We start from the raw sequence: 25,625 nt of genomic DNA on the forward strand, positions 1-25,625 counted from the left end.
CTGGCCCACGCGCAGTGCTGATGCATGCAAGGAATGCCGTGCCATGCAGGGGTGTCCCCCGCGTAGGGGAGCCCCACGCGCAAGGAGTACGCCCCATAAGGAGAGCCGCCCAGTGTGAAAGAAAGTGCAGCCTGCCCAGGAATGGCGCCGCCCACAATTCCTGTGCTGCTGACACAACAGAAGCGGACAAAGAAACAAGATGCAGCAAATAGACACAGAGAACAGACAACCGGGGGGGGGGGTAGTAAATAAATAAATAAAAATCTTTAAAAAACAAAAACAAAAAACATACCACTCAAATCATTAAATAAGGGAAACGGACTTTGGCCCAGTGGTTAGGGCGTCCGTCTACCACATGGGAGGTCCGCGGTTCAAGCCCCGGGCCTCCTTGACCCGTGTGGAGCTGGCCCGTGCGCAGTGCTGATGCGCGCAAGGAGTGCCGTGCTACACAGGGGTGTCCCCCGCGTAGGGGAGCCCCACGCGCAAGGAGTGCACCCATAAGGAGAGCCGCCCAGCGCGAAGGAGGGAGCAGCCTGCCGAGGAATGGCGCCGCCCACACTTCCCGTGCCACTGACGACAACAGAAGCGGACAAAGAAACAAGACGCAGCAAATAGACACAGAAAAAACAAGACAACCGGGGGAGGGGAGGGGAATTAAATAAAATTAAAAAAAATAAAAAAATCTTAAAAAAAAAATCATTAAATAAAACAGCTAGGAAGAATATCAACAAGGAAACAGAGAAGTTGAACAATATGATAAACAAGCTACACCTAACAGAACATTGGATCCCAAATCAACAGATTATATGTTCTTCTCAAGTGCTCATGGATCTTTTGCCATGATGGACCACATGTTAGGTCACAAGGCAGGTCTCAAAAAATATAAAAAGATTGGCACCTTCTCAGATCAAAATGGAATGAAACTGGAAATCAATAATAGATGGGAAAGAAATAAATTCACAAATGTGTGGTGGCTGAACAACACTCCTAAATAATCAGTGGGTCAAAGAAGAAATTGTAGTGAAATTGGTAAACATATTGAGACGAGTGAAAATGAGAACAAACCTTATCAAAACTAAGGGGATACAGCAAAGGCAGCTCTGAGAGGGAAATTTATAGCCCTAAAAGCCTATATTAAAAAAAAGAGCTAAAATCATAGATATAACTGTAAATTACCCAACATACTTTATGAAACCAAAATTACCCTAATACCAAAACCCAGATAAAGACACTACACAAAAAGAAAATCACAGAACAATCTCTCTAATGAACATAGATGCAAAAATTCTCAACAGAATACTTGCAAATAGAATCTGACAGCATAGTAAAAGAATTGTATACCATGACAAAATTGGATTTATTCCTGGTATACAAGTGTGGTTCAACATAAGGAAATAAATGGATGTAATATACCACATTAACAAATTAAAGGAAAAAAACCACATGATCATCTTAACCAATGTAGAAAAGGCATTTGACAAAATCCAGCATCCTTTCTTTTTTTAAAAGAATTTTAGAAATTTTAATACAGTTCAAATCAGCACATCTGGTTCACTTCAGTTCCTTTACTGCAAACCTGGGGGCAGGGACTGCTTCAGTTTCTCTGCCTTCTCTTTGTCTGTGATGGCCAAAGTATAAAGATATCTGCTGCGGCGAACTTTAAATTTTACATTATCTTTATTTTTTTGATCTTGACAGATTTGGCATCCTTTCTCCTGGCTGTGAGCAGGAAGTCCTTGATTTCCTCAATTTTACAAGGCACGGTGATGAGGTTCACTGGGAGGCGAGTGCGAACTGGCACAGCCAATGGTCAGAAGCAAGGACAGAAAAGAAGCAGCATCCTTTCTTGATAAAAACACTTTGAAAGCTAGGAATAAAAAGAAAATTCCTCAATATGATATAGGAAATATATGAAAAACCCATAGCCAACATCATACACAATGGGAAAAGGTTGAAAGCTTTCCCTCTGAGATTGGGAACAAGACAAGTATGCCATTGTTATTCAACATTGTCCTAGAAGTTCTAGCTAGAGCAATTAGAAAAGAAAAAATAAATAAAAAGCATCCAAATAGGAGAAGAGTAAGTTAAACTCTCACCATTCACAAATGACATGACCCTATACTTAGAAAATTTTGAAATGTCTACATTTCTACTTGAGCTAATAAATGAATGCAGCAAAATGGCAGGATGCAAGATCAACATGCAAAAATGAGTAATAATTCTTTTTTTTTTCATGTCAGAAAGGTAATGTGCCGATGTCATAACAAGGATAGAGTGAGGCACATCTCACACAAATGTGTGAATACCCATTCATCATACTTATGAACCACAAAAGGATCAGGAATATTTCTGTACACTAGGATTGAACAATCCAAGGAGTAAATCAGAATAAAATTCCATTTACAATGGCAACAAAAATACTCAAATACCTAGGAATCAATTTAACCAAAGAAGTCCAGGACCTAGATGCAGAAAACTACAAAAACAATGCTAAATAAATCAAAGAAGACTTAAACTACTGGAAAGCCCCTTCATGTTCATGGACTGGTAGACAAAATTCTCGGAAGATGTCAATGCTACCCAAACTGACTTATAGATTCAATGCAATACCAATCAAAATTCCAACAGCCTCCTTTACAGAAATAGAAAAGGCAATTACCAAATTTATTTCATAGAGAAAGTGCATCTAAATAGTCAAAAGCTTCCTAAAAAATAATAGCAATGTGAGAAGACTTTCATTGCCTAAACTTGAAATATACTACAAAGCTACAGTGGTCAAAACAGCATAGTATTGGCATAAAGATACACATATTGATCAGTGGAACAGAATTGAGACTCCAGAAATAAACCCTTACCTCTATGACTGTTTTTTATTTTATTTTTAACAAATGTACCAAGTCCATGCTACCAGGACAAAATAGTCTCTTCAACAAATGGTACTGTGAGAACTGGATATCCAAAACCAAAAGAATGAAAGAGGATCCCTCAGTAAACAAGAGTCAACTCAAAATGGATCAAAGACCTAAATATACAAGCCAGAACCATAAAACTACCAGAAGAAAATATAGAGAAACATCTTCAAGATCTTGTGATAGGTGGTGATTTCATGGATCTTACACCCAAAGCACAGGCAACAAAAGAAAATATAGATAAATGGGACTGTCTCAATAGTAAACACTTTTGCACCTCCCAGGACTTTGTCAAAAGGGTGAAAAGACAGCTGACTCAATGAGAGAAAATATTTGGAAATCACATCCATGATATATAAAGAAATGCTATACCTCAACAATAAAAAGACAAACGACCCCATTGAAAAATGGACAAAAGACTTGAATAGATATTTGTCCAAAAAGAAATGCAAATGGCATAAAAAAACATGAAAAAAATGTTCAACATTCCTAGCAATTAGTGAAATGCAAGTCAAAACTACAATGATATATCATTTCACACCTATTAGACAGCCACTATTAAAAAGTAGGAAAACTGTAAATGTTTGAGAGAATGTGGGGAGATAGGAATGCTTACTCACTGTTGGTGTGCTGAGATCAGTTTAGTGATTGGTTGGCTCGAAGTGGAGGCAATTCAGAACTTTCCAAAATAAAAGGACTGAAAGAGAGACACAAGAGAGGAGATAAAGATGGGACCAGGGGACTCACAGCTTCTGGAACTGAGAGCCTCAATCTAGTTTCCACATTGTATTTATTGGAAACTACTGAGCAGCTGTTTGTTATCTAAACTGCAGCATCATCTACAATAATAGGGAACTGCAGCATCTACAATAAGGAACAATTGCAACATCTACAATAAGCAACAGGTCATACAAGGTTCAAATGCAATTTAAACTATTTTCCCACATTGGTGGTAAGGTAAAATAGTACAGCCACCGTGGAGGCCTGTTTGGCAGTTCCTAAAGAAGTTGAATATAGAGTTGCCATGTGACCTGGCAATACCACTTCTAGGTATATATACCCAGAAGAACGGAGAGCAATGCCATGGACAGATATCTGCACACTGATGTTCACAGCAGCACTATTCATGATTGCCAAAAGATGGAAACAATCCAAGTATCCATCAACTGATGGATAAACAAACTGTAATATATATACATAATGGAATAATATGCAGTTGTAAGAAGAAATGAAGCCATGAAACATATGACAACATGGATGAACCTGGAGGACATTATGTTGACTGAAGCAAGCCAGACACAAAAAGACAAATATTGTATGACTGTGCTATTATGAATTAAATATATTGTATAAACTCATGGAGTTAATAACTAGAATATGAGTCATCAGAAAATAGAGTGAGGTTAAAGAATGGAAAGCTGTGTAGTATGGTAAAAAGTTGCTTGTTAATCTTTGGAAAGGAATAGAAAACACAACATAGTGTTTGTAGCTAGTAGTGCTATTATATGGGCATGACAGTGGTGGAAAGGGAAAGTCTAAGGTCATGTATATTATTAGAAGAAAAGCTAAACACTAACATGGGACTGTATAAAATAGTAAAATCTCATGTCAAACATGAATATGGGTGATGTTGTGTTTACAAAATATAAATACAAATATACTAGAAAGAAGGAAAAAGAATAGCAGCTATGTATGACAGGGGAAGCATAGAGAGATTGAAAGAGAGATGAGCTTTGTTATTTTATTATTATTATTATTGGAATACTGAAATGCTCTAAGAACATTTGACATGAATTCACAAATATGTGATTACACTAAATATCATTGATTGTGCTCTTTGGATGGATTTATGCTTTATTAATATGTATCAATAAAATTGATTTGTTAAAAAAAACAGAAAGACATAACTAAATGCAATACATGAAACTGGACTGGGTCCTGGGTTAGGAGAAAAATGTTATAAAGGACTTTACTGTGACAACTGGTGAAACTATACATTACTATATTGTATGTTAGATAATAACGCTATATCAGTATTAAATTTCTTGATTTTGGCAGCTATATTGTGGTTATGTAAGAGAATGTTCTTGCTCTTATGAGATACTCATTGGTGTATTTAGGGGTAAAGGAGCATTTATAATGTCTATAAATTATTCTCAAATTGCTCAGAAAATAAAATTTTGAATAAAAAAGTAAATTATAGCTGGTAGTAAATATTTTGACAATGCTATTTCATAGTTTGCAACAAATGTTTCACAACAGTGCAAGGTGTTGGTGGTGGGATGATGTATGAGGGACCCGTATGATGATATGCATGCTTGTAAGTTCACAATTTTTACTCTATACTCATTGTTTATGTATGTTCTTATATGAATGATATACTTTAATAAAATTTTATTTTTAAAAAAGAATTCTTTTATGCATTTCTGACAGCCCTAGAGCAGTTAATGTCTGCTGCTAAGGTTTCCACTATAGATGCAAGAAAAAAGTCCTTGTGCTGTCTGTCTGTGGCAGCCAAGATTTGAATGAGGGAATACAAGAAATAAAAAAAAAAAAAAAGAATTCTTTGCTGGCAATTATTTTCTTCACTACTTCAGTGTTTTTTTGGTATCAAAATTTAGTTTTATGGGAAGGTAAACATATTTGTCAGAGAAAAAGGGACACTTATCGGTGACTCAGGCCAAGCCCACTTAATCATCTTCACTGGGAGAGGATTAAAAATTATTTAACAGATCTCTAAATCACTGAACCAGGGATTCAGATGCAAATGATCAGAAGAGGGGATTGTCCCTACCCCAAGGCCACAGGCAGATAAATAGATTCTGGGTCCCTGGGTGAGTCGGGGATTCACAGGCAGCTGTGACAGGAGGTGTCTGTCAGACACCAGTGTTTGAGCTGGCCCTGCTCCCTTTCCAGGATCTGGCAGGGAGGATTGCCAGGGAATTGGCTCAGAACTCAGGTTGGTGTGGGGGACCGGCTTGCTAAGGAGAAATTCACACCGGCTCTGTCCCTTGCCCTTGCTTCCAAAGTTGTGCACTGGATGAATGAGCTGCAGCTGCTGCTCAAATGTAGCAGTGATGTGCATCTGGGATGTGGACATAGCAGACATTATGGCCTGTCACAAAGAGGTCATCCAATTTGACCTGATGCACCCAACAGTCTGTGTCGATGACCTTGGCAGGTGAATACTCATGAAAGTATAGATGTTGTCTATGAGTCCAGGGGCCACACTCTCGCCCATAGGGCCATAGGTTCCCCCGCCCTGGAGGCCCTGCAGCAGGATGATGAGGCTCTTCTCAGAGCTGGTCTGCTCCTTCATGATGGGCTCACTGCCATCCTGCTTCACTGGCTGGCTGCTCTCGCACGAGATTCCTTTTGCTTTCCCTGTTCTGGCTGCTGCCAAAGCTAGTGGATATCTAGCTGGGATGCCTCCTGCCTGTGGCAGCCTGAGCAAGAAGTCATGGTAATGACAGGCCACTCTATCTTCCGAGAGCAAGAGCTTTCTTTCAGTACTTTAAACATGTCATCCCACTGCCTCCTTGCTTCCGTGGTTTCTGATAAGAAACTGGCACTGAATCTTATCAAGTTTCCCTGTATAATACATGATGCATTGCTTTTCTCTTGCAGCTTTTGGGATTCTTTATTTGTCTTTGGCATTCAAAAGTTTGATTATAATGTATTTGGGCATGGATATCTTCTAGTTTATCCTGTTTGGAGTTTGCCAAGCTTCTTGGATGTAATATTCATGCTTTTCAGTAAACTTGGGAAATTTCCAGCTATTATTTCTTCAAATCTCCTTCTGGTCCTTTTTCTCTTTCTTTTCCTTCTTGCCTTCAGTATTTGTTTGGTTCATTTTTATAGTTTCTTTCTCTTTACTGAGATTCTCATTTTGTTCATCTTCCTGATCTCCTTTATTCATTGTCCATGTTTTCCATTAACTCTTAGACCACGTTTACAAGCATTTTTTGAAAAGTTATTGTCTGGTATATACAGAGTCTTTTCTTTTCCACTGTTGGTTTCTAATATTTTATCTTGCTTCTTTGGATGGGCCTTTGTTTCCTGTTTCATTGCCTGCCATTTAATCTTTTGTTGCTCTCTGGACATTTTAATGTTTAATTATGTCAACTCTAGAACCTAGTTTCTGAGTGTCTGTTTCCTAAGTTTGTATTCAGATAGTGATATGACAGAGATTTCATTAAATTCCAGGAGCTAACAAAAACACACAAATAAAAAACACCTTGACAATGTTTGCAGATTAGTTCCATTTAGGCTGGTGCAATCTCTGAGAGCGTAACCATCCCAAGAATGAACCTGAAGAACAGCGTGAGGTAAAAGCATAGGGTCCTAGCCAGTCTTTTCTGAGCATATGGTTTCCCTGGGGATGCACTCATGGCTTTAGAAATTCATCCATTTATGTGGATCTGAATGTCACCTCTTCTCCCTATGAAATAGTCTTTCCACCTGATCCGAGGCACTCTACATGTGTCTTAAAGTTGGTAATCCTTTGGCCCAAGAAGCTGTGATTTGATTGTTCCTTATACCAATTTTGTTCTGGGACAGGGAGCCAGAGACAAGGGTCTTGGTTCAGCACTTTAGGTTGCCACTAGGCAGAATGGTGTAGACATACATATACACCAGAATGTTCATAGCAGTTACTATGCTCCCTTTGGAACCTTGACCTGGGATCTGCACTGACAGCACAGTCTGGGTATGTGGGTGGGGGGTGGGGGAAGCAAGGGTGCCATAGGTTTTTCCACCATTTTTACATTGTCATTTTCTTGCCTGAGGACTCACTCAATTATTGCAACCCTTTAGCTGTTTTCTGGACCACTGTGAAAGATAGTTTTTCCAGTTTTTGCTAGTTGTTTAAACCTTCTGTGGAGGACTGAACCCTGGACTGTGTCACTCCACAAGCTTGGTGACATCACCTCCTCAAGGTGCAGTACTTACAATTTGGTTAACCAGATCACTTTGACATCCTTATATCAACAATCTACTTTTTAAATATTGCCATTGAAAGAGGAAAACCCAAAGGATTAATTCGAGAATATATCTGTAACTTCCCTAGTTTAAGCAACACTGAAGTGAATATATAGTATATGTACAATGAGAACATAGATAAATATCTCATATCTCCTGGAGGTAGAAAAGAATGAATGGAAATCACCCAACTGGACAGAAGGAGGGTGCAATTAGAAGCCAAGAGAGCTGGTACAAAGGCATGAAGGAGGCAAGAGAGGGTCTCATAGATAAATGTTTTTAAACAAATGCAGCTTTTTGTTTATTATTTGGAGGAACCTGGAATTAATGCAGGACCTCACACACGGGAAGCAGGTGCTCAAAACTGAGCTACACCTGCTCCCTGTTCTCATATTTTCATAGCTACAAGTACTGAAGTATTTTTGGAAAGTGTAGTGAGTGGCAGGGTTTGGGGAATGGGGGAAAAGTTAGCAGCTTCAGATCCTCAGGCTGGAAAAGTAAGAAGTCAGGTGCTGAAGGGCCTTCAGCAAGCAAAATTTTCCATTTCGGGGGAATTGAAATTGAGTGGGAATATGACATGATCTTATTTACCTCTTAGCAAGATCGCATTGTCTCTTGTGGTAGACAGATTTGAGGCAAGGGGATGAGTAAAAAAGACAACAATGGGCCAAGTAGTAGAGGATTATGGTTTGACCTCCTTGTGTAGTGGGAACAGAAAAGAATTATGACATTTGAAAGATAAAATCAAAAGTATTTGGCAATTGATTGACTGTGGAGGTAAAGAATGGGGAGAGGAATCTTGAACACTTCTTGTAAGTTTTTGGAATGGCAACATGCCAGAACATTTAAGATTCTTTGGAATCTATTCTAAAAGCCCACTAATTATAACCTCAAGAGGAAAAAAAACAACAACACTGTCAATTGAACTATGACATATAACATAAAACCTGATTTGGGGAGCGTTAAAAAAAATACATCCTGGAATACTCATTATGGTATCAACTCATTTTATTTTTACAGCAAGCTTCTGTGGTTAAGTAATATTATAATTTTCATTTACAGATGAGGAAACTGAGACAGAGAGAGGTTAGGTTAACTTGTTTAAAGTTCTATACAGGTGGTGAATGGGATAGCCATGATTTGGACCCAGGCAGTGTGGCTCTTAGCTCAGCTATACTGCCTAAGAACTAAATGTTTGTTTTAGAGATGATACTAGAAATACTGGAGAAGTCACTTTCTGCTTTGCAGCTTGGTCCTCAGTGGAAAATAGCCTAGCCACCAAAAGTGAAGTAAGTCAAACAGGCTAATGACTGTGACGAAGCAGTTGTCCTGGAACGAGGACCAACTATGCCTCATTTTATCTCACAGAAAACACTGTGTTCCCTTGTGTGTGGTCCCTGACTCGAAGGCTGTGACATTCCTGTTGGAGAGACAAGATGTATCAAGAGACATATTTTAAACAATAAAGAATCATCAGGAACAGAGCTAAACCATTTCAAATGTTACCAAAGGCCAAAATGTATGGAAAAAAGAATTAGGGTTTTGGGCCAGGATGAGGAGTGATCATTTAGTTGGTCCACTTATATCAGGAGTGCACTATCTATAGGCACTGGGTCAGGCCATGGAGACACAGAGATGAATAAAGCCCAGTCCTGTGCCAGTCTAATGGCTGTGGTTGAGGGGAGAGGATGGTCAGAGAAGCAAAATTATAATCCACAAAGATAACTGCCATAGATTGGCTTCAAAAAACTCAAAATAATCCATGGGTAAGGGATTGGTGAGGTTACAGCATTACTTGTTGAAGCATGGGGCTATATACATGAGTTCACTGTACTATTATACTTTTAAACGTGTTTTAAGTTTCTTACAATAAAAACGAGGGAGGAAGTAACAGAGTGAAGAACATGTTTAAAAGGAGGTCATGCCAAGTTTAATAAAGGAAGAAGTTTTATGGGTTCTTAAAAAAGGACTTTTAAATTAGCCTTGAGGTGATGTGGTAACTTGAGGAAATCATAGCGGCTGAAGAAATGCCAAGTGCTGACATCTAATACAGCTTTGCACTCAAGTGCATTTACTATTGTATTTATAGGATGCTACCAATTACTGTGTAATTTGACCATAAAAAGCTACCGGTATAAAAAAAGGATATAACCGCCATAAAGTAGTTTCCATGGTACAATGGAAGCACAGGAGAAAGCGGACTTGGCCCAGTGGTTAGGGTGTCTGTCTACCACATGGGAGGTCTGCGGTTCAAACCCCAGGCCTCCTTGACCTATGTGCAGCTGGCCCATGTGCAGTGCTGACGTGCACAAGGAGTGCCCTGCCATGCAGGGGTGTGCCCTGCCACGCAGGGGTGTCCCCTGCGTATGGGAGCCCCACGTCAAGGAGTGCACCCTGTAAGGAGAGCCGCCCAGCCCGAAAGAAAGTGCAGCCTGCCCAGGAATGGCGCCGCACACACGGAGAGGTGACGCAGCAAGATGACACAACAAAAAGAGACACAGATTCCCGTGCCGCTGACAACAGAAGCAGACAAAGAAGACGCAGCAAATAGACACAGAAAACAGACAACCGGGGTGAGGGGGTGGGAGGAAGGGGAAATAAATAAATAAATAAATATTTTTTTTTAAAAAAGGCGTGCTTTGAGGATTTGGGCATGAAGAGGTTGAAAGGGCATACCAGAGCCAATATCAGCCCAGGCAAAGATTTAAAACCAGAATAAGGAAATCAATGCTAACAAAGCAGATGAGAAATCTAGAGGTCAATGGGAAATACGATTGAATGAAGTAAAGCAAAATAGTCTAGGCACCAAATTTGGAGTAGAAAATATCTGTGTATCTTTCATCTAACACTTACACAGCACTTTTGTGACAGATGCTATTCTAAGTGTTTTATAGTTCATGGGCTTTTACAGTACATTCTTGAAAGAGTTAATAAAACTAGTGTGTGTACATATATTTAATTACTCATGATTTCTTGAGTATTTTGGAAAATTATCACTTTCTATGTTTATGACTTCTTTAAAAGGCCTGTTATCACTATGAAGCTTTTTACCGTGGCACACTGCCACCCCAAGGAGGATGACAGTCCTGCATATTTCCTCAAAGAAAGTGTGAGGCAGAAGGCAAAATTTGGACTGGGACTTCGACAGTTACAATAGAAACAAAATTACTCAACACAGCAATCCTTATCCCACCACAACTAATACAACCTGTTGCTCAGAATGATGCATCTTAAAAAATCATAGGAATGTACTGATACAGTGAATATAAATTACAGATTACAGTTAATGTATAATTTATAATATTGTTCCATTGATTGTAACAAAGGCACCACACCAATGCACAATGTTAATAGGGAGAACTGTATATATGTGAGGAGAGGCAGGAACTCTGTATTTTCTGCATTTTTCTGTAAACCTACAACTTCTCCAATTAAAAAAAAAAAGAGATCCACTTCCATTACATATGTACAGATTTGAATTCTTTAGAATACCTCAAATGAGAGTAATCTCAGTCCTTGTATGATGAATATGTTTGACTTAATGATGTTTAATACTAGATAGAAAGCAAGCAATTATGAAAATAAAGTTGAACATCAAGTTATAAGAAACTCTAACAGAAAGATTAGTGGTTGCCTAGATCCTGCAGAGGATGTAGTAATGCTATCCAGCACAGGGTTTCTTTTTAGGGTGGTGAATATGCTCTAAAATTGATTACATTGATGTCTGTGCAACTCTGAATATACTAAAAATCATTACATTGTATACTTTAAATGGGAATAAATTATATTTCCATAAAGCTGTTTAAAATTTATATTTATTTAATATATGGCATCTATTTTATTTTATGCCCCCCCTCCCCAAGATGGCTCCCTCATCTGTTTGCTCATTATTTTTGATGATTGTTTGCTTGCTTGTTTCTTCTTTAGGAAGCACGTGGAACCAAACCCAGGACCTCCTAAGTGGGAGGTGGGCACCCAACTGCTTGAGCCACATCTGCTCCCTGCTCATTTTGTTTTTGCTCATTTTTATTTTTGCTTGTTGCCTGCTCAATGTTGTTTTTTTTTCTTATTGTCTGCTCATTGTTTGTTTTCTTTAGGAGGCACCAGGACCTGAACCCAGGACCTCCCAGGTGGGAGGTGGGTGCCCAACTGCCTGAGCCATATCCACTCTCCAGTTTTATTTTACAAATACTCACATGATAGTTACTACTTGTCAGGCACAGTGTCAAACACTGCAAATATGAGTGTTAATCCTACCAGTATTGTTAATCCTACTATAACTATGAAATAGGTACTCTTGTTATTTCCACTTTACAAAGAAACTGAGGCACAGAGAGGTTAAGCAACTTACCTAAGGCTATTCAGCTAAAAATGGCAAGTGAAGACTTGAACACTGATAGCTTAGCTCCAGAGTCTGTGATCTTGAGCACTGTATTATGCAGCTTTCCCCAGTGACGTTAATGACTTGTTTTTCTTAACTATAAATGTAATAGATATGCAGTACAGAAAATTTGAAAATTATTTCACTTTGGACCTTGATTTTGAGAATAGAGTTTAAGAAATTATCCTTCTTCACATTACTAAATGTAAATACTTAGTGACTAATAGAGGCCAGGCACTGGTCTAGACAATGAGGTGGGGATGGATGGAGAGAATAGTAAATATAAAGAAAAATGATATACAGCCCATAAAGAACTTTCAGCCTAATTCAGATATAAGGTGTATTTGTTTTGTAGGATTTGTCTCCAAAATTTTCTTGGTAGGGGAGTAAAATAATTATATTTGTGTTTTGGAAAGATAATTTGCAGTTCAATGAAAGGATAGCTATAGTAAAGCAAAAAAAAAAAAAAAAAAATAGGTTTGGAGATCAGCTGGGTATATGACAATCCAAAAATGATGAGTATCTGAACTTGGGTGATAGGAACACAAACAGAATGAGTTTAAAAGGAATATTTCAGAATTAGAAATGACAAGGTCAAGAGACTGAATATGGGGGCTAGAACAGATGGTTCTACCCTGGGTGACCAGGAAGACAGTAATGTTATTAAGATAAAGAACAAACATAATGCTAAGGGAAGAGCTCGGTTAAGGAGTTTAGATGTAGACAAGCTAAGTCTGGGGACTGGCATGAAATGTGGCCATGTTCAAATAGGCAATAAGAAACCGGTATCTGGAGGCCAGGGTAGTCTCTGTTTTTGAAGAATATTTTTAAAATAACATTTGAAACTCCTTTTGATTTGAGGCATTATATACAAAGTTATTATTATAAGCAATGTTGCTATACCCTAAAGTGAGGGCTAAATTAACCTGGCAATCCATAGACGACCAAGGCAATGTTGAAATACTGTACTTTTATTTTATATATATATATATGTTTTTTTTTAAGATTTCTTTCTCTCTCTCCCCTTCTCCCTCCCCCCCCCACCCCCCGGTTGTCTGTTCTCTGTGTCTATTTGCTGTGTCTTCTTTGTCCGCTTCTGTTGTTATCAGCGGCACAGGAATCTGTGTTTCTTCTTGTTGCGTCATCTTGTTGTGTCAGCTCTCCATGTGTGCGGCAACCATTCCTGGGCAGGCTGCACTTTCACGCTGGGCGGCTCTCCTTATGGGGCGCACTCCTTGCGCGTGGGGCTCCCCTATGCGGGGGACACCCCTGCATGGCCCAGCACTCCTTGTGCGTATCAGCACTGCGCATGGGCCAGCTGCACATGGGTCAAGGAGGCCCGGGGTTTGAACTGTGGACCTCCCATGTGGTAGACAGACGCCCTAACCACTGGGCCAAGTCCGCTTCCCTTTTTTTTTTTTTTTTTTTTGAGATACTGTACTTTTAATTGGCTCCTTTCTCCAATCTGTAATTTTGAAGAATGCAAACTCTACTTGTGGGTACTAAGTTCCACTTTCAAAAAGGACCAGTATCACTACACATTTAGTGCCACACTTTCCCCCTGGAGTTTTCATCTAGCCAAACCAAAAATTTTCTGGTCCTGGGATTCAGGATACAGTAAAGGCAGTTCTCAGTTAATTTAATGGTCAAAAAAGAAAAGTTGTGAAAACTTTCTGAAAAGGATACATACATGAGAGGCTGTGTCTGTGATTACTGTCCCACAGTCCAAGTTCAAATCCACTTCTTCCCATTTCATCCAATTTTTGTTTTACTTTGCTTTTGACTCTATTTCTCATTAGTTAGCAGATGGATGTCAAACAAGGGCAGAAAAAGTAATATATTTCTAATGCGCCAAGTTTTTTTTAACTTTTTAAATGTGAAGTTTATCATTCATACATAAACACCCATAAATAAGTATATAGTATAAGTTGTTAACTTACAACACAAACATGCACATCACACATACATCACCCCACCACCAACACTTTGCATAGTTGTGAAACAACTGTTACCAATTCAGAAAGAGCATTGTCAAAACATTACTACTACTTACATTTACTGTATTTCTCTCCCAATCCGCCTGGTTAATAACACCCTGTATTAGTATCATATACTTGTTATATTTCAAGAGAGAATGTTTTCATATTTGTTCTGTTAACCCCACTCCATCTTCCCCCAGGATTCATTGTATTATACAGTCCCATGCTTCGCACAATTCATTCAAATCATACACTCAGCAGCTCTCTAATTCACCAAAGAATTAGAATTTTAGAACATTTTCATTACTCAAATTTGGAACGTTTTCATTACTCCAAAAGGAAAAATCCCATACCCCTTTTTAATCCCCACATTCACAAAATCAGCCACAATCACGTTTATAAACCAGCAGAATACACCAAGTTTTAAAAGAACTTCCAGTGTAATGTTACGGAGACACTGTAGCAAAGAAAAGATTACAGGGCACGGCCCCTTTCGTTGGCGGAATCCCCCCCCCCCCCCCCCCACAAAACCCCAAAGCGTCTCACAGGTCCTGTCCGCACCACTCCACCCAAGACCTGGATTTCGGCCTAGGAGGTACTGTAAGCTCACTTCCGATTGCTCGGGACGTGGCCGCTCGCCCTGTCAGTTTTGCCATCAGCCTCCTGGCATCAACAGTTCTGTTTTGAGTCGCTCCTCTTTTCTCATCCCTCCAGGGTCCCTCTTCCAGGAACTTGCGCGTCTCCGGCGCCCGGAAGTACGTCATGAGACGACGCCAGCTATCGCCTGGTAGAGAACCGCGCGGTAGAGGACCTGAGATTCTGAACCTCGAGTGGACGCAGGCAGGAGGAACTCGGACTGCAAAGCGCTTCATCGCTGCTTGGCGCTGCCATGCAGGTGTCCAGCCTCAACGAGGTAAAGATTTATAGTCTCAGCTGCGGCAAGTCCCTTCCTGAGGTGAGTCTTTTCCACTTTTTCTCACTGTCGAACTCTTCCGGGTCTGCCCCTCTCCTCAGCTCTGTGTCTGGTCTGTGTTTGATTTAGGCCCTGGACAGTCCCAACTGGGGGAGGTTCAGAGACGAGTGACGTTGCCCTGGGAAGCTGGTCGGCACTGGTAGACGAGGACCTTATTGTTATTGCGCCAGAAGCGGGCCGAGAGGTGATCAGGGCCAATGAGCGTTCCCTGAACTTGTGTAAAGTTCTTCGAAACGGGCTGCGTCCCATTGGGCTTCCTTGGATATTCACAGCCGTTCGCTCACTGCTGAGAAAACTGTTGGACAGATTGGTTGTTAGCCATCTCTGTCAATACTCTCACCCATTTTAATATCCGTTCATCAGATATTTGTTGAGTTCCTACTATAAGACGGGTCCTAGGAATACAACAGTGAACAAAAGAGATGCGGACTTGCACCTGTAGAAATTTGTGATGTAGAGGACAATATTTTTGAACCTTGTAGAACCTTATTTGATTTCATGGATTTTAGAACATAAGAGATGGAAGGGCTTGGAAAAGCAATAATTCTTTTCCAATCCCCTCATGTTTAAAATGGAGTGAAAGAGGCCTGGAGAGTGGAATGGTCATACACCTAGCATCTGGAGGTTGGCTTTTATTTCTTATAAATGATCATCAAGCCTCTGTTCAAGAACTTCCAAAGAGAGAAGACTACTTCTTGAGGAAGCTCATTTCCACTCTGAGTATCTGTATTTGTTATAAAGTTGTTTTAAAATATGCCACTCTATAGTGTGCCACTCTTGGTCTGACTCTTGTCCTTGGAAAACATAGAATTAATATAGTTCTTCTTCCACGTGTCAGTCCCTGAAAAATTTGGTGCTAACGATCATATTGTCCCTTTTTCGCAAAATTCAGGTTAAACAGATCCTGTCTTTGAATTGTTCTTCACATAACTTGATTTTTCTCATTTTGTCCCTTTTTCGCAAAATTCAGGTTAAACAGATCCTGTCTTTGAATTGTTCTTCACATAACTTGATTTTTCTCATTTTGTGCATTCATTCAACATTTATTAAAACGTTACTATGTGCAGACAGTCCAGTTTCAAGTACTGGGGTACAGTGGTGAACATGGCAGATAAGGTTCCCTTTTGGGAAAAGGGATAATAAGCAAGTGAACAAATAGTAAGACAATTTCAGTTAATGATAATTGTTTTATTGAATGAAGCGGGATTAGAAGAGAGCTTTCTTGGGTAAAGCCTGAAGAGGTGACATTTGAACAGATTCTTGAATGACGATTAGAAGCTAATTGTGTGAAGATATGGGAAAAGAGTTTTCAGTGCTGAGAGAACAGAAGATGTCCTCAAGTGGGAATGCATTTGTCATGTTTGGGGAATAGTGTGGCTATAATATGCTGAGTGGGAACAGATTTGACTGGAGAGAACACATTAGATTTTGTAGGTAAAGGTAAGAAAGTTAGGGTTTTATTAGTGTTGCTGGAAGTCGTTGTTGGTTTTTAAACTGGGAAAGGATGTGATCTGACTGTTTTGAAAAGATCACTCTGGCTGTTGTGTGGCAAATGATTATAGCTGGAAAGGATAAGAATGGAGATGTGGTAGTAGTCCAAGTGAGAAACTGAGAAACTTGTGGCATAGGGCAGGATGTAGAATGGAGATGTTAAGGTATGGTGGAGTGTATTTTGGAACTGGAACTGATGGGACTTAGCCCATCAGCTCCATCTCCAAAATTGGATGGTGCTAGAGAGAAATTGAGGTGAGAGAAAGGAAGGAATTTGAGAGAGAACTTGTAGATTTGGAGTCTGAATAACTGGGTGCATGGCGGTTAGAAGTGAAATGGGAAGGCATTTAGGAATAGCACATTGGAAGATGGTGGGGGCTGGAATAGTGAGGAAAAAGGAATAAAATATTTTATTTTTGATACTTAAAACTTTGTAGTTCTAGTAAACATTTAGTGGAAATGTTGAGTAAACAGTTGTGTATATACTGGTCTTGAGATTACAGGTGGAGTCATTAGTATTAGCTGGGACTAGGTAAAATCACATTGTGGAAAAACTCTGAAGAGAGAAGAGAATTTTGGGCTGAGGACCTGAGGTTAGTAAAGATATGCTTTGTAACAAGTACAACAAAAAGTTGGGATAGAAGAATAGAAGAAGAGTTCATGTGTATACTGTTCAGATTAGTCTTGCACAAGAGGAGAATCGAGCAAAGAAGAGTAGTCATTGAAGTAAGGGGAGAATCAGAAGTGTGTAATGTCATGGAAGCAAGTGTTCCAAGAAGGAAGGAATGGGTAGTCAATTTTGTCAGACGTTGCTGAGATATCCAGTAAGATGAGGACAGAGAAGAGACTATTGAACTTGGCATAATGGAGGTAACTGATGACCTTGGTGAGTAGTATCAGGGAAGTGGGCCTGAGTTGAGTGGATTTGGAAATCCCTAATAATCCTGGTGAATGTTTTCTGGCTATTCCTCTTTAAATGTGATGCTCAAGACATATATAGAACCCCAGTTGTTGTCTGATCTAAACAAAATAATGCTTTTTTTCCTCAATCTTATACTTTTATTAAGGCAGAATAGGTCTCTTCATGCACTCCCTAAGTGATCTGATCCTGTCTCCTGAATTGCCACTACATCCTGATAACTTCCAAACTTGTATCCAAACTTGTATCTTACTTCTACTCTGAACTGAACGTGTATATCCAGCTGTTTCTTGGCATCTCCACTTGTAGGTTGAATAGACATCTCAGACTTGTCCAAAATGAATACCAGCTCTTTCCTCCCAAATCCTTCACCTCCTCCCACACAGTGTTCTCCCTCCCAGTCAGTGGCATGTCTGTTCTCAAGTTGTTTATGCCCCAAACCCTGTAATCATCTTTGACTCTTTGCTCTTCCATGCCCTCCATCCAATCCACCAGAAAACATTGGTTTCTTTTTTCAGACTGGATCCAGAATCCAGTCACCTTTATTTACCATCACTCTGATTCAGGCCATCATCACCCCTCATCTAGATTAATTGTACTTGACCCCTGTTGACTTCCAACTGGTCTCTCTGTTTTCACCTTTGGCCTTCCTCCTATTCCTTCATTTCTGCTGCGTTCTACAGTCTGTTATCAATACTGCAGCCAGAGTGATTCTCTTAATATGTAAGATAGACCCATCACTCCTCTGCTTAAAACCACAGTCCTTTTTTTTTCTAATATACTTAATTTTTTGAGCAGTTGTAGGTTTACAGAGAAATTATACAGCAAGTACAGAATTACCACATTCCCCCAACACATACAACGCAAACGAATGGAGTTCTCCCTATTATTAACATTTTGTATTGATAGTACAGATAGCCTATAAGGTCCTATCTGATCATGTGTCCTCTCTGCCTTCCTCTCTGACCTCATTTTCTGTTGCTCTTCCTCATGTTTTACTATCCTCACTAGTTTCCTTATTGCTTGGGGCCAGGCATGCTCCCTGCCTCAGGGCCTTTGTCCCTTCAAATTTGTCAATATTTGCTTCATATATTTTGGAGCTCTACTCTTAGTGCATATGTATTTATAAATTATGTCTTGTTGAATTAGCCCCTCTATGAGTGTACTGGTCAGCCGAAGAGGTGCTTATGCAAAGTACCAGAAATCTGTTGGCTTTATAAAGGGTATTTATTTGGGGTAGAAGCTTACAGTTACCAAGGCCTTAGAGAGTCCAACTCAAGGTACTGTAAGAAGTACTTTCTCACCCAAAGTCTGTTGCTACATGTTGACTCAAGATGGTGGGCAATGTCTGTGAGGGTTCAGCCTTTGTCTTCTCTCTTAAGGCTCTGTAGGTCCAGCTTCTTCCGATCTCAGCTGTAGGCTGGCTATCTCATCTCTCTCCCCGGGTCTTGATTCTTTCCTGGCTCAGCTGTTCTGTTCTTTCCACAGGTCAGCTGTAAACTATCTATCGGATGAATGGCTCAGCTCTTTTCCTGGGGCCTCTGCCATGTCTATGGAGCTGTCTTCCTCTGTGTATCTTCTCTCTGTGTCTACTGCCATGTGAGAGTCTGTTTTATCAGCCTACCACGGGGGCTGGGACTGCTGTGTTGTACTCTAATGATGTGGTTAAATCAAAGTCCTAATCTTAACATAATTTAATCAGATGGCACACCTGAATCTAATACATTCAAAGGGTATCATACTCAGAGGAACAGACCACTTTAGAAACATAATCAATATCTCTTTTTGGAATAATATTAAACCACCACAATCAGTATATATAGTCTTTGTCCATTGTAACAGGTTTTGACTTAAAGTCTATTTTATCAGTATAACTACTCCATCTCTCTTTTGGTTATTATTTGCATGGAATGCCCCATTCCCCCATCCTTTTACTTTAAACCTAGTTGTATCTTTTAATTTAAGATGAGTCTCTTGTAAACAGCATATAGCTGTAAACAGCAAAATATTTTATTTTAATATACTTTTCAATTTTAATTTTTAAAGATACTTAAATTACATAAAGGATACGTAAAACATATAGGGGATTCCCATATGCCCTGCTTCCTACCTCTCCCATATTTTCCCACATTAACAACATACTTCGTTAGTGTGGTACGTTTGTTACAATTGATAAACACATTTTGGAGCATTGCCACTAAGCATGGATTATAGTTTATATTCCCTCCCACATAATTTTGTAAGTTATGACAAGATATATAATGGCCTGTATCTGTCATTGCAGTGTCATTCAGAACAATACCTGAGTCCTGAAAATGCCCCCATATTACACTCTTTTTTCCCTCTTCCTCCCCTCAGAACCTCCAGTGGCCACTGCCTCCACATCAATGATAAAAGTTCTTCCATTGGTAGAATCACAGTAAGTCTATAGTAGAATACCAGTAAGTCTCCTTTAGTCCATTGTTATTCCCCAATCCTGAGGATTCTGGGATTGTGATGCCTGCTCCACCTCTAATTGAGAGTGGACTTAAATCTCATGGGGCAGATGGATGGGACTATCTTGCTTGCAGTTGCCAGCTCTCTCTGTTCCTTGGAATAGTCATTGTCCATCATCATCTCCTTGTTAGTTGTCCTGGGTGAGTCTGATGAACTGGAGTCTGTGGTGCTCATTTGGCACATGGACAGTCCAAAGATTTAAGTTTCTTGGACATACACCTATCAACTCTATCACTGACTATAGTTATAGTTTCAAATAGAAGGGACAGAAGACCATGGGAGTCACACTTTTTAATCCATTCTGCTAATCTCTGCTTTTGACTGGAGAGTTTAGTACATTTGAATTTAATGCAACTGTTGATAATGCAGTACTTTCTTCTGCCATTTTGCTACATGGTTTTACATGTTTTATACTCTTTTCCCCCTTAATTCCTCCATTAATGCCTGCTTTCATATTTATTTGATTTTTTGGTATTGTACCATTTGAGCTTCTTCTCATTTCTTTCTGTATGTATTTTTCATTTATTTTCTTTGTGGTTACCATGGGGCTAAAATTTAACATTCTGAATATACAATAGTCACATTTTATTTGATACCAACTTAACACAAATAGCATACACATACACTGTTCCTATACCTCTTTGCCCTCCATTTTTTGGTTGTACTTGTTACAAATTATAACTTTATATATTTTAAGTCCAAAAAGTTATTACTTTTTATGCATTTGCATTTTAGAACTTGTACTAGTTCAAAAGTGGAGTTATATATTAAACAATACCATACAATAGGCCTGGCATATGGTTACCTTTACGGCATGTTTTTATATTTCTTTTTCCTCTTTTGATCCTTTGTCTTGTGTCCTTTTCGTCAATCTGAAGAATTCCTTTCAGCATTTCTTGTAGGGCAGGTGTAGCAGTTTGATATAGTTATGAATTCCAAATATTGATATTGGATTATGTTTGTTAACTGGTCTGCACCTGGGCATGATTAAATTATGATTAGGGCTTTGACTGGGCCATGTCAGTAGTGTGTTGCATCCCTGCCCTTTGGTGGGTGGGGAGTCACAGATTAAAGACATGGCAAAACAAAAGAAATAAAAAAATAAAAAAAAACAAAAAATAAAAATAAAAAAAGAGGAGAAAAAAAAAAGACATGGCAAAGGACAGATTTGGAGATTTTGATGTTGGAGTTTTTATTTGGAGTTTGATGCTGGAGTCTTGAGTTGGAGCCCTGGGAAGTAAGCACAAAGAGGAAAGAGAAGCAAGCCCCAGGAAGAGAGGACCTGAGCAGAAGAACACAGAGGAATAGAGAGGCTCCTTAGATGCGGCAGAAACCCTGGTGAAAGAGACAGAACCATTCACCTGATTGTCTACAGCTGACCTTGTGGAGAAAACAGAGGACCTGCATGCAGAGAGAAGCAAGACCTGGGAGGAGAGGAACCCAGGAAGCGTGAACCCTGACAGATGGCAGTCATCTTGCTCCAACATGTGGCAGTAGACTTTGGTGAGGGAAGTAACTTATGCTTTCTGGCCTGGTATATGTAAGCTCCTACCCCAAATAAATACCCTTTATAGAAGCCAGTAGACTTCTGGTATTTTGCATCAGCACCCCTTTGGCAGACTAATATAGCAGGTCTGGTGGTGACAAACTCCCTTAGATTTTGTTTTTCTGGGAACGGCTTAATCTTGCCCTCTTTTTTGAAAGGCAGTCTTGCTGAATATGAAATTTTTGTTTGACAATTATTTTCTTTCTGCACTTTAAATATTTTGACCTTCTGCGTTCTTGCCTCCATGATTTCTGATGAGAAAGCTGCACTTAATCTTATTGGGACTCCCTTGTATGTAACACGTTGCTTTTCTCTTGCAGCTTTCAGTATTCTCTCCTGTTCTTGGCATTGGACAATTTGATTACTATGTGTAGGGAGGGTTTCTCCTCAAGTTTATCCTGTTTGGGGTTTGTGGGTTTCTTGAATGTGCATATTCATGACTTTTGTTAAATTTGGGTAATTTTCTGGCATTATTTATTTTAATATTTCACTTACTTCTTTCTCTCTTCTGGGATTCCCATAATACATATATGGGTATACTTGATGGTGTCCCACAGGTGTCTCAGGCTCTGTTTACTTTTTTTCATTCTTTTTTTTTTTCCCCTGTTCCTCAGCCTGGATAATTTCACTTATCTTCAAGATTGCTATCTCCAGTCTGTAGTTGAAACCCTTTAGGGAATTTTAAAATTTCATTTATTGTGGTCTTCAACTCTATAATTATTTGTTTGGTTCCTTTTTATAATTTCTGCCTGTCTTGAGATACTCATTTTGTTCATTTATCATTTTCCTGATATCCTTTATTTCTTTCTCTGTGTTTTCCTTTATCTCTTTGCGCATGTTGAAGGTCATATTTTTAAAATCTTTGTTTGGTATCCTGGTCTTCTTTGTTGATGGTTTTTGAATTTTTTTTCCTGTTCCTTTGGATGGTTCATACCATTTTGAGTTTCTTTGTTGTGTAATCATTTCTTGCACACTGTACATTTTAATAATTTAATAAGTTAACTCTGGAATTTAGTCCTTGAACTGTCTAGTTCCTTTAGTATATCCAGATAGTGATATAACAGATTTCCTTGAATGCCAAGAGCTTACTAAAACAAATTAACCAATGAAAAACACATCTTTCCATGTCTTTGCAAATTGATTCTCTGGTAACTTGTGGCCTCCTTCAGATTTAGTCTTCCTAACAAGAGGATAAGCCTGAGGCATAAGAGTATAGGTCCTCTCTGCTTTTCTGAGAATGTGTCTTGTCCTGAACATGTGCTAATTTTCAGCCTTAGGAATTCTTTGATTTTGTGGGTCTAAATGCCTCCTTTACTCCCTATAGAATAGACTATCCCCCCTCCCAGGTGTTCTTTTGTATGTCTTGTGTAAGAAATTCTGTGTTCCAGGCTGCTTCGATTTGGCTTATATCTTACACAGTTTTAGCTGTCTGTGAGGTGCTTCTGGGTACAGGGCAAATTGTGGTATGATGACTAGAGACAGGTGTCCTGGCTCAGTCTTTCACGCTGCCACTAAATAGATTGGCGCCAAGATACAGACATCCGATGATGCACATAAAGGTTTACTCTACTTCCTCCAGAACAAGGCCAGGAAAACACAATGAGAGTGAAGGCTGACTCCACTTCTCACAGGGGAAGGGTTGGAGAAGAGACCAGCGAGGACCATTTCTAAGCGGTGCTTTCTTGATTGCGTGCTTGCCCAGTTAACTGCCACCTTTTCACTGTTTTTCGGAACTCTGAGGAAGATGTATGGCTCTGCCAGTCGTTTTTCTTCGTATTTCAAAGATCCTGTGGGGGGTGGAATCCCTGGAGCATCATCTTAGTCTACCAGAATTTCCTTCCCCCAGGGCTTTTGCACTTGAAATTCTTTCAGCCTGACTGCTTTTCTCCCAGAGATTGATGAGGCTTGCTTCATTATGTCTTTCAAGTCTTTGCTAAAGAGAGGCCTAACCTTATTCAAAATTTTATTCCTCCCCCAATACTCCCTAACCCTTCTTTCCTTACTTTGTTTTTCTCCATAGCATATATTATCATCTGACATTCTAATTCTTTTTGTTTGTGTCTTCCGTCACTTAAAAGAAAGCTTCAAGAGAGTAGGGGATTTTTATTTTTGGTCTTTTTCTAATGCTTAAGCATATTTTTTCCCTCTTTTGTTATACAGGGTTGACTTTGACTGTTACTTTACTGTTATTTTTAATACCATGTTTTCAAAGCAAGGTCTCTGAGTCCCTGGAGTTCCTAAAGCCCCTTCAGAGAGCCTGTGAGGACAAACTGTTTTCACAGTAATGCTAAGGTATTATTTGCTTTTTTCTTTGTTGATATTTGTTCTGATGATGTGAAAGCAATGGTGGGTAAAACTGCTGGCACCATAGTACAAATCAAAATAGTGACACCAAACTGTATTAGTAATCACTGTATTTGCTGCCACATACTTGATATAAAATAAATGTTAGTTTTACTGAGAATGTTTTTGAGAAACATTGAAGATAATTTAACTAAATCTCAATCCTTGAATAATATTTGTGATGAAATAGAAAGTATGCATAAAGCATTTCTGCATACTCAAAGTACAGTGGTTGTCTTGAGGGAAGGCACTGTGAAGTTGTTTGAGTTGTAAGCTAAACTAGCAGCTTTTTTCATGAAATGCAAGTTTTACTTGAAAGAATGAATTATAGACAAACAGTTGTTATTCACACTTAGGTATTTGGCAGGCATTTTCTTTAAAATGAACAAAATGAGTGTCTTAGTTTGCCACAGAGCTGCTGATGCAAAGTACCAGAAATGGGTTGGATTTTATATGGGGATTTTATAATGGGGTAAAAGCGTATAGTTCTGTAAACTTACAGTTCTGTGAAATATTCAAATCAAAACACCATCAGAGATACTTTCTCACCAAAGTCAGCTATTGGTGTCTAGCCACATGGTGAGGATGGTGGCCAATCTCTGGTGAGGTCCCTGCCTTTCCCTCCAGAATCTACATCTCCTGGAGCTCAGCAGTGGGCAGCTGGGCATAGGGCTTGTCTCTTTCCGGGTCTCCTCAGTCATAACTGCTCTTCTTTCTTCTCGAGTTCAGCTGTAGGCTCTCAGGCATATGGCTCATCTCTTCAGCCTTGAACTTCTCTGTGGGCCCAGCCTCTTAGGGTGCTTCATGCTTAGACTTTGGCTTCTAGTGATCCTCAAATCCTCTCTCACATGGCAGGGTCAAAAATGGCAGCTTCCTTTCTCTGTGTATCTCTTCATCTTTGCCTCTGTTTATGTAAGACCTAACAGGAGGGTGGAAACCCAACCTGAGCCATGCTTTACTGACATAGTCCAATGACATAGTCCAATGAAAAGGGTTAATTAAGAAATATAATCTTTTTCTTTCTGGATTTCATAAAAGAACATACTGTTACAGTGAGCTTGCCACTTCAAAGGAAAATGGCTGACATTATTTGCTGCCAATGATAAAATTTGTACTTTCAAGTGAAAATTAGAATTTTGGAAAACTTTTTATCTACTACCATGAGCTTAACAATTTCCCAATAATTACTGGTGCTTTCCAAGTCTTTACTGATGAGATTGGTAGTACTGTTGATGAATATGAATTTTTGACATTGTTTAATTAAATGTTTGATAGATCTGCATAATTCAGTCAACTAGTGTTTTCCAAATGATCAATGTGTGATGTTACTGAATAAGCATGGGCAAAAAATTCATAAATGCAATATAGTAGAATGGGTATAGCTCAGTGGTTGAGCACATGCTTTGCATGTAAAAGGCCCTGGGTTCAATCCCCGGTACCACCTAAAAACAAAATGCAATATATACCAATAATATTTTTAAAAAATTATTGTGGTAATATATACACAACTTAAAATTTCCCATTTTAACCACCATCCATTTCCAAAACTATCTCAGTGAATTGTAATGTAACTGTGTGCAAAAAATTTATTGATATGGTTTCATATTC

General features: G+C 39.2%; 1 protein-coding gene, 1 long non-coding RNA gene and 2 other non-coding genes across 8 annotated transcripts in view; 2 read left to right on the forward strand and 2 right to left on the reverse strand.

The window, feature by feature from the left end:
• Window positions 1-1,654: 1,654 nt before the first annotated feature.
• LOC139437612 (uncharacterized) lies at window positions 1,655-14,975 on the reverse strand. Its single transcript, XR_011647474.1, has 3 exons — window positions 14,860-14,975; window positions 3,530-3,606; window positions 1,655-1,867 (listed from the first exon to the last, which is right to left on the reverse strand). It is a non-coding gene; the product is annotated as an uncharacterized lncRNA (long non-coding RNA).
• On the reverse strand, window positions 2,235-2,338 carry LOC111764345 (small nucleolar RNA U13). The gene has a single exon (XR_002796977.1). It is a non-coding gene; the product is annotated as a small nucleolar RNA U13 (small nucleolar RNA).
• On the forward strand, window positions 5,328-5,450 carry LOC111764348 (small nucleolar RNA SNORA31). The gene has a single exon (XR_002796980.1). It is a non-coding gene; the product is annotated as a small nucleolar RNA SNORA31 (small nucleolar RNA).
• A 21-nt stretch (window positions 14,976-14,996) lies between the features above and the next one.
• NOL10 (nucleolar protein 10) overlaps window positions 14,997-25,625 on the forward strand; it is a 120,600-nt gene continuing 109,971 nt past the window's right edge. For all 5 annotated transcript variants that reach the window (XM_058287881.1, XM_058287882.1, XM_058287885.2 and 2 more), the window contains exon 1: window positions 14,997-15,204. In XM_058287881.1, coding sequence (XP_058143864.1) covers window positions 15,139-15,204 — 66 coding nt within the window. In that variant the 5' untranslated portion in view covers window positions 14,997-15,138. The remainder of the gene's footprint in view (window positions 15,205-25,625) is intronic.

This window comes from Dasypus novemcinctus, chromosome 25 (genome assembly GCF_030445035.2).
Source record: "Dasypus novemcinctus isolate mDasNov1 chromosome 25, mDasNov1.1.hap2, whole genome shotgun sequence".
Classification (NCBI taxonomy): domain Eukaryota; kingdom Metazoa; phylum Chordata; class Mammalia; order Cingulata; family Dasypodidae; genus Dasypus; species Dasypus novemcinctus.